The sequence below is a fragment of the Chelmon rostratus genome, chromosome 3 (assembly GCF_017976325.1).
Source record: "Chelmon rostratus isolate fCheRos1 chromosome 3, fCheRos1.pri, whole genome shotgun sequence".
NCBI lineage: Eukaryota > Metazoa > Chordata > Actinopteri > Chaetodontiformes > Chaetodontidae > Chelmon > Chelmon rostratus.
Window position 1 is genome coordinate 30,413,780 of NC_055660.1, and position 16,554 is coordinate 30,430,333.

At 42.3% G+C, this 16,554-nt stretch overlaps 1 protein-coding gene across 1 annotated transcript in view; it reads left to right on the forward strand.

The window, feature by feature from the left end:
- Positions 1 to 585: 585 nt before the first annotated feature.
- LOC121627751 (putative GPI-anchored protein pfl2) overlaps positions 586 to 16,554 on the forward strand; it is a 40,982-nt gene continuing 25,013 nt past the window's right edge. The window contains 6 exon segments of the mRNA XM_041966790.1: positions 586 to 1,362; positions 1,423 to 2,124; positions 4,286 to 4,517; positions 8,702 to 8,923; positions 11,932 to 12,162; positions 14,380 to 14,544. Of these exon segments, the coding sequence (XP_041822724.1) occupies positions 586 to 1,362; positions 1,423 to 2,124; positions 4,286 to 4,517; positions 8,702 to 8,923; positions 11,932 to 12,162; positions 14,380 to 14,544 (2,329 nt within the window).

Genomic DNA, 16,554 nt, shown 5'->3' on the forward strand with positions numbered 1-16,554 from the left:
TAATATAGCAATGTTACAAATCATTACATTAAATGTTTTAAAAACAATCATAAGCTTTAACATTTGCTGCTGACTTGTATCAGTTATCAGTTATATCATGTAGAGTTTAAATCTGCTGTTTCGAATTTGTTTTTACCCAGTGTCGTTAATTTGGCAATGTTGAAACGTTTCATTTTTCTTTCTTCTTGCTGTTTTTCAGATGTTTTGAACAGCAGAGTCCTAAACATGGGAAATCCTGTCTTCGAATAAGATGCAAGGATTAGGATGATGACTCACTGCTGTTTTGAAAATACTGCATGATTTTTATGTTTAAAATGTATAAGTGGATGCACTGGAACTCTGTGACCTACTAAAGACAGTATCAAACCATAGATATAGACATCCAACGGAAAAAAACGCAGACACTGCCCTGTAGAGAATGGAATTGACATTCTGCCAAATGCCAATATAGAGAGCATAAAAAGCTGTGGAGAGCACTGTTTACAACCAGCAAAAACAACAACAGAAAGCGAATGGGCAGGTAAAAATCTGGACATCACAGGTCAGAGGAAAGTTACAACATTGTACAGAGTGACTGACTGAGAGATGAGTGTCTCTCAGCCAAGTGAGGGCTTCCCTGTGAGAGGGAAAAGTGGATCCACCATGAGGCTCCCTCTTCACAGTGCAGGAGAAAACAATGGGAATGCTTTCCCAATTTCCTCTTCCTCCTCCTCCTCCTCCTCCTGTCCGGAGGAGTCATCTCCTGAGTCACTGTGGAGTCTAAGCAGCCTCAGTGGGGGCCGGATCGACAGCCCACTGGACTGTGACATGTTTGAGGTCACCCTGATGACAACGATGATGACCAAAATGGACAAAATGAGAGGTGCCATTTCGACATGGGTGCCGGAGGAGGAAAGTAAACTCGATGATAATGATGGCGTCTCAGTGGAAAAGATACAAACAGCAACAGTGCTAAGCGAATCCAATGACAACTCAGTGTCGGTTTACCTAGATGCCAACAGTGCTGAATACCACCAAGACACCTGGAGTGACAATGACAACCTGACACTGGCCCTGTCCCTGACACCCAACAGCAGTAGCCATGGAAGCAATGATGTCTTCAGCAGTGGAAGTGGTTATAAAAGAAGGCACGGCTGCTCAACTCCAGATTCAGACACAACAGAAATCCCTGCCGCTGCTGATGACGATGATGATGACGAAGACAAGTCTTTGTTTCTGTCTGTGAGCTCTGACACATCCGTGCGGAGAAGAAGCATGACCCTCGCACAATCCAGTGACAGCCTCATCAACCCAGGTCACTCTGCTGTCAGTACTGAGTTCCAGACAGCTCTGAGCGTGGCTGATGATGTGAGGTCAGAGCTGGTGTTAGACGGGCCTGAGGTCGCCTGTCCTCTAGGTCTTAGTGTGGACAGCCAGACAGAGCATGCTGCTGCTGAGGACTTCAGTGAAAACAATCAGATATCATCTTCTTTTCCTCCACCTGAGGAAGTTGGCCTCAAACCTCACACCAGTCAGCCAGCCAGAGCAGCAAAAACCAGATCAGCCACTGCTACTTCAACTGCTCTCAAGACAGTGGTGTCCACAGCCGTCAAAACATCCAGTCTGGAGGCAAAGAGGTTTCCCAAACTGGACCTAAAAAATATCAAGGCTAAAGTCGGATCACGACCCACCCTATCACCACCCATCCAGGTATTGTAATGTTACTGAAAAGCTTTCATGTATCAAGTATTTTACAGCTGTCTTAACATTTATAATTCCTCTTCTCCTCAACAGAACAAATCTGTTCCAGCCAATGGAAAGAGAGCTGTTCCCAGAAAGGAGGACGCACAGACTGGGGATCGGGTTAAAAAACAAAGATCATCTGCCGGTCCAGTCAAAGTAGCCGTGGTGCTGACGCCCATAGGAGGAAAGAGTAGTAACCTCAAAACTAACCACAAGACAGCAGCCAATGATGGTCCCAGGAATGATGTCCAGGAAGTTCCTAAACATGAAGCAACTGAGTGTGTGGAGACTCCACATCCGAGTGAAGATGCTCATGAAGAGTCTGTGGAGGACCAAAAGGAGGGTACTGGAAATGCTTTAATGACAGAGGTCACTGTGGATGAACCAAGGAATCCTGGCAAGGTGAGCATTATGACCATCTTTATATGTGTTCAAACTGAGCATCTCCACCTCTGACTTGTGTGTTCAGTCTCAGTTGCTATATTGGAATGATGTCATTCACTCAAATGCAAACAAGGTTTGAGAAGCTGTTCTGGTTCGAGATACAGGTTATGTAACAAAGCCACTGTGAAACAGTGTTGCCATCCGCTGGAACACGTGATCTGTGATATAACCTGGCGGTTCAGCGTGTGGGGAGTCATTGGATTTTTTAGGCTAGAGAAAAGAAGTTTTCCTTTATGGATATAGAGTATCATAAAAGTGTCTCCAGGGGGTTATCTATTAACATGTGCACAGGTTGTTACAACTCTTTTCAGAGCTTTAGTTTTAATTTCCAGCTTTGGAGCTAAATGGAAAATAGCAGTCATCCGATGTGCTTAAACAGGGTATACTGGACTTTAACAGTGTCATTAACATTTGCAGGTCAGAGGTAGGTAGGTTGCAATTATGTAATTCAAGAATGGAACATTTACTAAATAATAGACCAAGTGAGCTTTAGTTGTCTCGTGCCCTAAGCTGTGTTGTTGTTGTTGTTGTTGTTGTTGTCACAGTAACAGTAGTATTTAAAGTGTGCACTGTGTTTTAAATGAGGGAGTGGTACATGTACAGGATGCATGCTCTGCCTCTGGTATGTGCCTTTAAAGAGCACGCGGCAGGCTTAAAACCTGCCCTGTCGTATGCCGTCACAGGCAGCCTCTGGGCTTGTACGTATATCAGCACAGGGTGTGTTTAGAGCAGGTTAACTGTGCCTCACACGCACAGCAGTAACCTGCTCATGTGTATTAGAAATAAATATGTGTAAAAACCTCTGTAGATAACAACACATGTTTCCTACGCAACAGCCTTTTATTTTTAAAAGTTGTGATAAAGGTTAAAAAGGACATATTTTCAAGACATTTAATGATGAATGAAAATCCATTTCTTGTCATCTACCTCACATAGTTACTCGCACTGATTATGTAGTTTGCTTAGTCCATCCTTAATGATTTGCTGATATTCCCATCCACTGTGGCATGAGTTCAGATGTCTATATAATGTCCTTAAATATACTTTTTTTAACCCACTTTAACTTCAAACATTATTTTGTTGACATTCAGAGAAATGCTGTGAAACATGTGTATTAATGTTCACTCTCCGGCCATGTATTGCCAAACAGAACATCAGTCAGGCCCAGCCCAGCTGCCAGCCTGCATGTTAACACATGATTTAGTGTGTATTGGTATGCTACAGTAATCCGTTGGCTCAGCCTCTTGGCTCAGATGAGAAGTCGTCAAGACTACATGAACACTCTAAAGTGTTTCATCTTTTCCGAACACTCTGCTCTGCAATTTTGTATAGGGAGGTGGGGGTGAAGGTGGTAGAGCAAAAGGCTTTTTGAATGAAAGTACATCAGGGATTTTATTTGAGAATGTCAGATAAGATAAGATAAGACTTGATTAGTGCCCAGCCAGGGAAATTCAAGTTTTACAGACAGCAGGTAATAGTAGTTGGAATAACAACAGAACCACAAAAAATGAAAGAAAGAGAAGAATGAAAGTACAGCAGGGAACTTATTGGAGAATGTCTTGGCCTAAGTTGACATAAGAATTGTTCTGTGAATACTCTCTAACTTTTTTGTCACTACCGAAGTTTTCACTGCTCTATTATCACAAACAGAGATATGACGAGTAACCACAAGTTCTATAAGTTGTGTCTTTACTCTGAAAAGAACGAGACAGACGCCAGACCTTCATCCGCAAACTCACTCCATGTGTGCTGGTGTTTATAGAATGAGGGTGGGGGAAGGTTTAAGACAGAGAGGGAGAAGAAAATTGGCCTGGTCAGAGCCAGGATTCTCAAGGGGAATGTACAACACAACAGCAACTTTTACCCCTCTTGTGGTTGCAGCACACTCCCAATTGTCCGTCCTCCCTCTCTTTCCTTCTCTCTATTCCTCCTCCCCCTCTGTCTTAACACAGTCTCTCCTTCACTCCTCCCCCCTTCTCCTTCACTGCCTCCCTCGCTTCCCCCAATCCACATTTCTGACTCTGAGTGTGGAATGGCTAATACCATGGTCTCGGTGCGCAGCTCCGAGCTGGGGCCCCTCGGCTGGGACGCTGTCACTAAACGTCAGCTCTTCCTACAGAAAGTCTCCTCCAAGCTGGGGCCCAATACTAGGCAGCAGAGGAGAGGCATCAGAGCAGATAAGGGCCCCGCTGGACCGGCTCCACCTACAGGGTCAGGGACTAAACTTCCAGGGCAGGGGAGCCCTGGGCCCAGGCAAACCCAGAGTGATGGCTCCACACTGAGAGAGGACAGACAGAGCGCTGGGGGTGGATCTCCAACGAGAGCGAGGCAGAGCCAAAATCAGTGCCAGGGTGAGTCGATGTGTTTTCTGTGACATAAACATGAGTTATTTCAGTACAGACACATTTACTTCATAAAAACCTCAAATATAAACACAGCAGTACGCTGCACATGGATTTGCACTCACATATGTCTGCTCTGCTCCACAACACAATTCTTGGCTTCTCTCTCTGTCGGCATATAGACTTGTGTCAGTTGGTGTGTGTGTGAGTGTGTGAGTGAATGTGTGTGAGTGTTTGTGAGATGGAAGAAAAATTCTGCTTCGTCTCTGCAGCAGACTCAGGAAATGAGCAGGCTGACACTGCAGAGCTGCGAGTTAAAATGCCTTCCACATACCACTACGCCGCTCACATGCACACATGCATACAGTGTCTTTTGCAGGCCCTAGCACACACTGTTGTGTGATTACCACACTTTATCACATACAAAAGTCAAGTTGCTGACGGATAGGCATGTACTGGTACTGGCTATTTCTGTTTGTGTGTGTGTGTATTTCATGATTGTTTTTCCTTGTTCTCTGACATCCTTTTTGTTTTTCCTTTCCTTTCTCTTCTTTTTTTTCCTCAAAGGAATTTTAGGCCTGTGTTTGTGTGTGTATGTGGGCAGTTGGCGTCATGTCAGTCACTTCCTGACATTATAGCCTGCTCTGTGTGTGTGTGTGTGTGTGTGTGTGTGTGTGCGTGTCCGTGTGTGTTAGTAAATATAGTGTTTGCTGCCGGTGTTGAGACACTCAACTTAAGCCTGGTGTCCAGTGGCCTGTAATTCAACTATTGTTTGTGTGCGGGGGCTTGTTTTTCTATTTTTGTGGGTCCCAAAACTGGGAGCAAACTCACAGTGCGGGGCCCGTGAGGTCGAAAATGCTGGACATAACATAAATCATTCAATTTTAGGGTGAAGACTTGGGTTAAGGTTAGGGTAAGGGTTGGTGTTAGCCAAGTAGTGGCTATGGTTAGACTTAGGGTAAGTTTCTGGGAATGAGTGTAAGTCTATGTGTGTGTGTAACTTTACCCATGTTTCCATAATCAAGGAGCTGCAGCGTGTCATTTACATAGCAGAAAATGCTTATGTGCATACAGTGTGTTCTGTGAATGACATGTATTTGCGTGTGTAAAACCAGATCTCTCTCCTTGTAAAGGTCACATTCTGATGGACAATAGCTTGTCTGTCCTCTCTGCTGATACACAGGAACAAATGTACGCCTCTTAACCTCTGGCTAAGATCACCATCAATGGATTCCTTTGAGTGTGTGTGTGTGTGTGTGTGTGTGTGTGCGTATGCGTGTGTGTGTGTGTGTGTGTGTGCGTGCCTGTGCGTGTGTGTGTGTCTGCATTGGGCTTTTTTGAATTTGGCTTTATTAATTCATTACAAATCTTTTGCATGCCAGATTTAACACATTCATGTACTCAGTGTTTTTATACTGTGCATGATCCCTATTCTGTGTTTTATACTTTTATACTGTGTACTTAGATTTGATTGGTTTCTGTAACAGTTAAACCAACTTTTACTGTAAAGGAAATTCATTTCAAATAGAGTAAACTGACCAGGCCACATTTTATCAAGGAGCTGTTTTAGGATCAGGTCTTGCTAGAACAGCAACACTTTTCAATAGATTGTGCCCTTGCTTCACTATCTGCTAAACATGCTTTTGCATTTTTCATTACTTAGTAGTTTAATGTATCGCTGGACGCTGCGTCATATGATCTTTCCTGGTTGCTATGCTGATTCATGTCCTGACTCTTGGTTTTAAATGTGGATTTGGTTATGTTACTCAACCATTTACTGCTGTGGAGTACCTAAGGCACAACACCCTTTATGTTAGGCATTACATTATCATTGCATTAATTTCTGCCTTAAAACGTCTGAGTCTAAACAATCAGTAGCAGAACAACATTTAGACAAGATTACAACATTAGAGTTGGTCGTGGGTTTATGGTTAAAATTAGGTCAATGTCCAGGATTCTAGGCTGGTGTATTCAGACATTGTGTGGAAATGTGTCTGTGTGCATCAACAGTAGGTGTAAGGTTATCTCTAATGAGCCAGCTCTTACCTCACATTGATTTCCAAGGTAAGAGAATCCAACAGCTGCATTCCTCTGACTTGCTTTTTATCAGAACTGAAACCAAATGAAGCCAGATGTTTCCTGCTGGCTTTAGTCACAGTACAAGTTTTCCTGCTACTCTGACTTCGCCAACAGAGAGAAAGAGAGAGAGTGTGTGTGTGTTTGTGTGTGTGTGTGTGTGTGTGTATGTGTGCGTGTGTGTGCGTGTGTGTGTGTGTGTGTGTTAATGTGATGAAATGTAATTGTGGTGAACACATGTAAGCTTTTTTCCCTCTTTCTAACAAGCCCTGTTTTTTTCTTTTACAGTTCTCTGGGCTTCCTGCTGTCTCTCTCTCCCTCTTTCAGGCAGAGCTCATGTTTGTAGAAGGTTGAGAGACAGTCGGTGAAATCTGATCAACACTTTGATGATTTCTGTGTTGTTGCAGTTTATATAATAGGATACACAAATACAAGAGCAAATTATTGGTCATAAACATACAAAATCAACCGTATTAAGTACAAACGTATGAAATGAAATGAATTATAGCACATGTAGGATTCACAGATTAACATGAGAAAGTCTGTCTAAATAAAGTCATTCAGGAGAGAAGGGTGTCTAAGAGAGTAAGACTCCAGAAGGAAGTGGGATGACTTGTATATTTAGTCATTAGTTTGTTTTTAGGCATGTGCATTTAAATGGTTGCAGGGTCCAGTACACCCTCACATAACTTTAAGTAGGGGCACTAAGAGTTTTCATGTCTAATATCAGACAGGATGCCTGTACATTGTAATGGATCAGATGGGTCCTGTCACTGCCACTGGCTGCTGACGTCATATTTGTATGTCACATTATTTAGTTCACGGGTCTGTACCTCAAGCTTTAATTATCACAGTATCTGTTCATTAGGTTGGTCCCAAAAAATTGATCATTGAAAATTGTAAAATAAGTTAGTTAAAATAATAAGTTTTCTGCCAAATGATTACCATTTATTTTTGAATGAAATCTGAAGACACAAGAAACTCATCCATGCTGTAGCTGTTAGCTTTTGGGACTGATATCTGACTAAAAGTGAAGGTATTTTACATTATGTAATGTTATATTATGCTATATTTTTTTATATAGGCCAGTTCAATTAGATTGTCACACTCAGACATTTATTATTAATATTATTATCAATAATAGAATGAAATAAAATAAAAGCAACTAGAAACAACTAGAAACAAGAGAAGCACATAGCAGGCTGTCAGATGAGTCAAGCGGGTTTGAATGGGTGGTTTTATTGTAGTTTTGAAATAGGGGAATGATGGAGAATGTCTGAGGTGTTGGGGGAGAGAGTTTCAGAGGGAGGAGGCAGCAATGCAGAAGGCCCTGTCTCCCCAACTCCAATGCTTGGGCCAGGTGAGAGGGGCGAAGAGGTTGGTGTCGGCAGATGTAAGGTTGCAGGTGTGAGTGTGTCGGTGCAGAAGGTCAGCGAGGCAGGATGCAGCTTTGTTGTGGACGGCTTTGTAAGTGATGAGGAGAATTTTGAACTGAATTCAGAAGGGTTGGAGAGAAAAGACGATTTAAGTTAGGATCAGAGACAAAGTCAGTTCAAATGTGGGTGGAGCTTCGATGGTAATCCTGCTGCTTTTTATAAGTTGGTGTGAAGGGCAGCAGTTCCACCGCTGCCACAGTCAGTCAGGTTTGTGGTTTGGTATCAATAGGGGGTAGTTTGGTTGAGTGTGAAGTAGTCCACAGATTTTTGCCAGGACCAGACAGAGAACATCAAGGTTATTTTCTGTAATGAACTCATGTTCTCCACAACTACTGTACCACAGTACTTTATAGTACCATCATCAGGATTCCATGCAACCCCCTTGCAGCTACTGGTCTAACTTCACCAACAGAGACTTTGTCTTTTGTTTGCACTTACAGCTATCCATTCACTGCTCAGTTGATCTGTACTGACTTCTCTTCTTTTCTCTTTATTTTAAGCAAACTAGAGTAAAAAGAAGAATCCCACACATACACATACATGTAATAGACACATGTTGGTGAATGTATGGGGGATGAAGGAGATGGTATAATGCCAAGTTCTAGAAGTAAAGTTACTAGTACTGTATTGTGTTTCTAATGCTGATTAAATTTAATTCATGGCCTCCTCTCTCTCTCCCAGGTATCCCCAAACCTCGCACCGCCACCGAAAGAGCATTTCCATTGGCTGCCCTGAGTCCTGCAACCTCAAACTCCAAACCAACAGCCAATCAGCAGCCAGTATCAGGGTCAGTTGGACGACCCGCACCGCCTACTCCATCAAAACTTCCTGTTAAGGGATTACCCACAAGCCTCAGCTCCTCACCCCTGGGAAACAATGAGAACAATGGAGCCACAAGCAAAGGTTAGGTGGCAGGGTGTGTGTGCATTTTAGACAAAATTTCTCTCTCTCTGTCGCTCTCACACACACACATTATCATCAGAGGTGGTCTTTCTCCATTGTATACACAACATATCTGTTAAGAGTCTGCTGATGGCTTTTGGCGATTCTTGTTCAAAGAGGCTGATGGAGTGAAGTGTATGGTTAGTGTCAGTCCCTCAGAATCGAGGTGTAGGTCCGCCACTTCGCAATGACATTTAAATTGGCAGTAGACAAGTATTTTTCTTTAACTTGTCATTATGAACTACATGTTGATTGTACAATGTAATGGCCATGAATAAGACGCCACTGGTGTTAAGATTGGTTCCCTATAAGCCTCACTTTTACCATGCATTTTTGTCTGACATGGGGTAAGATCTCCTGGGAAAATGAAGGCTGACTGGAGATCCAGTCGGGCTGGCATCATTTCTATTTACATTCATGTCTCCATTATAAATGAATGGATGAATGCTCATGCCTTTTCTCCCAATGTTTTCTTCGATTTCACACTCCACCCCGATGCCAACCCCTGCTCTAGTTAGTTGTTCACACTTACACATAAAAACCAGCTGGATGCAGGAGAAGTCTCTGGAGAAAAATGTACAAACTCACTCATTCAACTAAGAGATGAAACAGGCTGATGAAAACAGAGAGCATTATATTGTATGTGTGGAAACCACAAGTACCCCAGTATGTTCGTCTTTTCCATCAAAGCCAGTGTCATATGCCAACCCCTGCTCTAGTTACAAATACTCAAACTATATATTTCTATTCCATATGATGATGAATTATGACAAGTTTACTTCATCTCTTGAGTGTACGGGCCTGTTTCTTCTCTCTTATTTTCAAAGTGGTGTTTCTTCACAGAAATTTGGAAACAAATGTAGTGTATCCTGTGTTTTTGGTAGTTTGGAGAATGGAAAGTGATCCAGTTGTCTTTGCGTCAGAGACCCCAACAATTCAATCAGGAGAGACAAGTGAATGAAGTAATGTTTATTATGAGAGATGATATGTGATAATTAAGTCTGGCTGATGACTGATGGAATAATGATCTGATGTATTTGTGAAGACATAACATAACACATAACAGCAGCATCGGCCTATTGAGGCAGAGAGAGAATGATATTTAAAGACAGCAGCAGGATGATTGACTAACAGTGAAAGTGTGGATAGATATCAGCTGATATCTCAATGACAGCCCCAGACAGTGAGCATCAGTGAGAGGAGTGAATTTAGCATGGAATGAGAAATAAACTACAGGCCCAAGCATGCAAAAATAGTCTTCCTGACTGAGCTTTTACTAGAGCTTCCTTTCAATCAGGACAGACAAGTGCAGTAAAAATAATTGTTTATTATGACAGATAATATGTGATGATTAAGTCTTGTCATAAAATCTTTGGTGCTTCGAGTCTGCAGGGAGATTTTGAAATCAAGGGGTATCTATGCTGAGAGGCAGCAAGATTAACCCCCCCCCCAAAAAAAAAAAAAAAAAAAACACTGTCTAAATTTTCCCACGAACAATGCTTAATTACCGAGTAAGCTGGGAAGATGCCTGTCTGCAGAGATGTTTGCAGAGAAAATGCTGTGGGTACAGAGTCAACACATGAGTTACACTCAGTGACGTTCTTGCAGAGCTCTGCAGATCTTTTTTTTTTCCTGAGTTTATTTTGTTATTAAAAAACGATGCAAGGTGAACAGTGGACAGGTGGGGGCAGTGTTAAGTAGCTGGTCAATAGTGGGGAATAAATATTCAAGATTTCCCATCGTTCTCTGTAAAATTCTTGGAAAACATCCTTCCTTGCCAGATGTATTGCTTGTTATAGATAGTCTGGGCTTCTTTGTCTTGTTCAACCATGTAATTTAAAGAGCAGTCAGCAGTGTGTAATAGTGTAATATCACAGAACTTTGCTTCAGCATTGCCATCAAGGAGTCTCTTTTGAACCAAAAACCTTTGAACTGTAGGGATTCTGTGACAGGAGTGACAAATGTAAGATTACTGTGACAGGTACCAGATGGTCTGTGATTGCTACGATGTGTTTGACCATGCCTCCAGCTGTTTAAGATCACCGTGCTATGATGTCTGTCTCATTTCTGATAGACACCTGAGTGTTGATGTCTGTGGTTATTGTTGTTAAATAGTTTACTACTTTGACTGAGCTTCAATGTGGCAGCTTTACCTAACTCCTTGATTGGTGATTGTGGTGGAGGTGGGGAGGGGACATTGGATCCCTGACTGGGACAGAGACATCCTCTGAATGCCGAATGCTTGCATTTGAAAATCAGGATTGTTCCAGTTGGGAGTAAAAGTAGATGGTGCAAAGTCGTGTTTGTGATTTTGGGAATTTCCACCAGGCTGCTTTGAAACAAGGATGGCGTTTAATTGGCTGACTGAGAAGCGGTAAATCTGAATATTTTACAAACTGTTCTGTATATAGTCCAGTGTAGTCTGATTGATTTAGTAATCCATTTAAATATGTATTGAAGTTAATTGCCAGAGAGTAATGGTAAAGGTTTGCTGCTTCAAGTCCTCCTTGTGTTTTTATTTCTTGCTGAGTTGCTAGTGGGATTCTTGGTGTCTTATTTTTCCAGTAGAATTTAGAGAAAGCTCACATTAAAGAATACACATCAAGTGACAGCTTTTACATCAAACCTGGAGTACGTCCAACTATCATCATCTTACTCAATCGTCAGTGGTTAAAAGATCCCTGTCATCACCCAGCACTCCACAAACTAACAAAGTTCTAAAGTAATTTGGTCTTGGAAGAGTTATTACGGAGTCTGGTTTCCTCATTCTCCTGTCTCTCCCTTTTCTCTGTTCATCTACCTCACTCTGCCTATTAGACATCATAGTACTATATAACAACATTGTACATTGACATTAAAAAACTGGCATCATGAACTCCCTTTCCAAAGTTCTTGTCTTCCATCTATGACATTGCAAAGCATTCTTAGTATTTTAATATCTTCTGTCCTTCTTGCTTCAGCTTCTCCAGCATCTCCAGGATCCCCAGCACCAACAGGGACCAAGCCAGATGAGCAGTACAGCAGAAGCACACTTCCTGTGGGCAGCCAGTGCACAGCAAAGCCCCTCACTGCAGCTACCACCAGCACCAGTGTTCCCAGTGACACAGTTACCAGTGCTAACAGTGGTGTCACTGCTGCTCCAAAGCCTCCTGCAATGAGGAGCAGGGCTCTATCACTGCAGGGCAGGTCCACCGCTACAAGTGAGTGTGTGTGTGTGTGTTAACTTATTGTTCAGGAATAACATCCCAATTTTATAGGTTTGAAGGTTGGCTGCAGTATTTATTTATTTGATTTTGACATTTAGTCAGGGAAACTGCACCATGTCTGAACTCTTTTAGATAGATGCACAATATGATTTAACACTGCAATCAGGTTTCTGACTTGATTCATTCAAAGGCAAAGGTAGTGTGACCCGTTTGTTATCTTCTGAGTTTCAGTCTAATTAGCAGCTCATTCATCAGCAGTGATAGCTGGTTCATGTGTTCAGTGAGAGTCAGATGGGTTTTGATGGCCTGGCAGACATTGTGTTTGTCGTAGTGCTTCTGTGATGGTTTGGGACAGACTAGGTTGTGAAGTGTTTCATGTTCATTACAGGACTCCGTGTGAGTCAAAGCCATAAAATGCAATTAGACCGCTGGTCAGTATCCACAAAAGTTTATTAAGCCATTTTTCAACATTTTACATTGTGTTTCTAGTAATGAATTTACAGAAAATATCAATGTAAACTATGTAGAATAGATTTCCTGTGCTCTTTAACTCGTGCAATTAACAGAGCTGATAATTACAAGCAGTTTTACACACCTTGTGTAGAATGTATGATTTTCTTTTGAGGCTAATAGAGAATTTATTTGATGCTCTGTCTCATTTTTGTAATATTAGTGTGTGAAAGCTAGTACGATTCTCTGTGTGAACTTTTTCACAGTCTGTGTATATATGAAACAGAGAGTGAGACTTGTATTAAAGGTGGCTGCAACGTTCTCTCCACCTATAATAGAAAGTGGTGAGCATTTGTAGCACACGTGACTTACCTTTCCCTTGCATCAGAGCATCTGTGGTGTACAGTGATCCCTCGCTATAACGCGGTTTACTTTCAACGCGTTTACGTTTCGCTACTTCACGGATTTGCATCGTGCATTGTGTTCTGCATTCTGATTGGCTAAAAAGTCACTCCGCTTCTTCTCTACCTGTGCGTCAATAACGTTGCAGTTTAATATGTACACGTACGTAAAACAGCTTGCCAAATTTACATTACGTTCGTGCAAATTCTCTTGCAATTTCGAGTTTTGCCTATCACTATGTTCTTCTCCCGAACAAACACACCTGCACCGCGGGCTTCAAAAGAAGAAAACACTGCAGAGCGGAGTCAGGATGCAGCGGCTCAGTCTGAAGAGCAGTGAAATACACCTGAGTCACTATTTGTCCGACTGTACTTTGTATTTTTTTCATAATCCATCCATCCATTATCTATACACCGCTGAATCCTTTGCAGGGTCACGGGGGGGCTGGAGCCTATCCCAGCCGTCTCTCGGGCGAAGGCAGGGGACACCCTGGGCAGGTCGCCAGCCTACCACAGGGCTACATATACAGACAAACAGACAAACAACCACGCATTCACACCTACGGACAATTTAGAATCATCAATTAACCTCGGCATGTTTTTGGACTGTGGGAGGAAGCCGGAGAACCCGGTGAAAACCCACGCTGCACAGGGAGAACATGCAAACTCCACACAGAAAGATCCCAGGCGGGATCGAACCGGGGACCTTCTAGCTGTGAGGCGACGCTGCTAACCACCGAGTTTTTTCATAATCATTTTTAATTTTCTCCCGTTTAATCCAATTACTCGGGTCGCGGTGGGCGGTGCTAATCTCCGCAATTTGAAGCCTTCTGTTCACATTGATGATTAAAATTATTATTTGACAGTACAGTACAGAAGTTATTTGTTGAAAAAAACGTTTCTAAAGTACTTTTATTTGTGAAACAAATGCTTGAGCCTGTAAAATGGTTTGTTCTTTCTTTTCAATGTCTTAATAGAGTATTTAATTGTATAATAATTGTAAAAAAAAATAAAGGTTTCTACTTCACAGATTTTGCCTATCACGGGTTCTTTTTGGAACATAACCCCCGCGAAAAACAAGGGTATACTGTATCCCATCTGGGTGAGAGACTGGATATACTGGATGTAATAGATAGATCGTTGAAGATGTAACAACTTCTTGGTTATAATCTGGTTTCTCTGACGTCTTCTGTCTTAGTTGTTCCATTCAGGAGAGACAGTCTGGCTCAGGGTTGACTAATTGTAGCTAACTTAACTGCAACAGGAAAGTTTGAGCAGCAATGTCTGGTCAGCGAGTGAAACAAAGCCCTCTAGAGAAGTTCTGCAGTAGGCTTTAACTTCTCCTGTGTCCTTGTCACAGGTCTGAAGACCCCGACAGTCACCAACCACAACACAGCCAAGACAGCAGCCGCCAATCAAACCACAGCAAACACAGCCCCTACCGTGAATCACCTGGCGAAGCAGACATCCCAGTATCTCTTGCAAAGAAGTGGCTCAGCAAGACTCAGTCGACTGCACAGCACAGGTAAGGATGTGCAAGAGGCTGTTTTTGTGTGTGTGGGTTTGTGTGACTATTACCTGCTTGTGTACTAGTGTGTTGGCAAAGAGACATGTTTGTGTGTAAAAGGCCGCAGGTGTGTTAGTATCTCAAAATCCCGTTCATCCAGATTTCTTGGCATTAGCATTTAGCTGCAGTGGCAAGCATCCAGCATTAATGGCAGCTACTGTCTGTGACATGTCAAGCTGTTAATCTGTTTCATCTGGTGTTCTGAGGGTATTTTGGGAGAGCAGTACTCTGTGCCAAACAAGGATGATTTACTTCTCTAACTCTTAAAGATGTTTCTGTCAACTTTCTGCTTTGCATCCATGTGGTATCAGCAGTGGCTTTGATTTGATTTTCTAAGAGTTCAGATGATGTGGCTCTTTAAAAGCCTGTGCTGGCAGCATTCAGATTGATGGACCTGATTTTGTGCAGCTAATCATGTTTCCAAAGGGTAGGTGAGGCACTTGTGTTGAATCTGACCCGTGTCAGTTATAAGAGATCATTCTATTAATTCACAACCACACTGTTGGATGTTTACTATGAAGCTTCACACACACAATCATAATTATCATCTCTCTGCAGTCTCTCTGTAATTATTCTACTGCTCCTGGCACACACAGGCACACACAAAGTATGTTCTTTGAATTCAGAGTGGAACCACATTTGCATCTCAGCAGTACTTTAGTTGAATTTAATCTCTCAGTGCTGTTAAGTGTGCTGACACACTCAGTTCTCAACCAGTAAACACTTGTGGTTCACTTTTTGAATGACCCGAGCAGACAGTAATGTGCAGGAAATAACTGACATTTCACACTGTTGAGGACATGTCACGCCAAAAACTCATTCAGAACAGCTATAGAAAGGATTTTGACATCAAGACAACATTTCAGCTGGTGAAGTAAGTAGCACATATGTGTAGTCACAGATAGTGTCTTAATGTTGGTTATTTATTGTAGCTCATTTTCTGTGAAGTTCTGCTGGTTTCCTTCATCCAGGCCCCATGAAGCCGGGGCCTGTGGTGGTGGTGTGGTGTGGTGACTCTGGTCTGGGCCCAGGCGCCTGGCAGCCTCGCTTCTGTGGCCAGTCCTTGAAGTCTCTCTAGAGCCTGTGGGGAGCTGCTACTCACAGACATGCTGTCATCCTTGTGATGGCAGGCGGCCCACACTTCACAAACCCCACACATTTGATTCATACACCCCGTCTCCCATTCACACACACCACAGCAGCCCTCAGGCGACAGTGGTTAGCAGTGTGGGCTTTTAAGGCACTCATTGGCTTTCTTTAGCCCTTTTTGCTTCTATTGAACATGGATTTTATTGCTTCCGACAGACACATACATGCATAGACATGGCTGTGATTGTATTGTCCATTAACTATCTTGTACTCTCCTGGGAATATCTGTGTTATGTTCAGTGTTTAAAAGCTGACTTGAAGTTAATATATCAATAAGATTTCTTTTCTTTCTCACTGCTTGTGTTGTTGTTTTATCAGGCTTTACTCAGGTTTTGTGTAAAATGAATACCAACAGCCTCAATCAAATAAGAAAATGTCAAACCCACTAGCAAACACAGTAACAGGTAAGTGAACTTGAGTTGAGCCACATGATTTGTGGCTGAAGTTCAGTTACCTGCTGCTGCCTTTGGGGCTGCCTTTGTGTAAAGATGCATATTGCAGCCGTCAATGACCAACTTCTCTTTCTGGCTTGTTAGTCTGAGTGACCACCTTGTTTCTGAAAAGAACCTCATGTGGCCAACGGTAATTATACTCTCTTATACTAGCAACTCTGGAAAACAATTGAAATGATTATTATTATTATTATTATTAGAAGTTACTTAGAGTTCCAGAAGGTATACTTTAAGCTTTGTGGATGCCCAGGTGATAGTGACTTTTTTTTATTTTGATCATTAGAAGCATGCAGTTTTTAACTTCAGAATACAGTGAATGAGAATCAGCTGCAGCTCAGTCTTGTTGGAGGAGTCAGACTCTTATGAA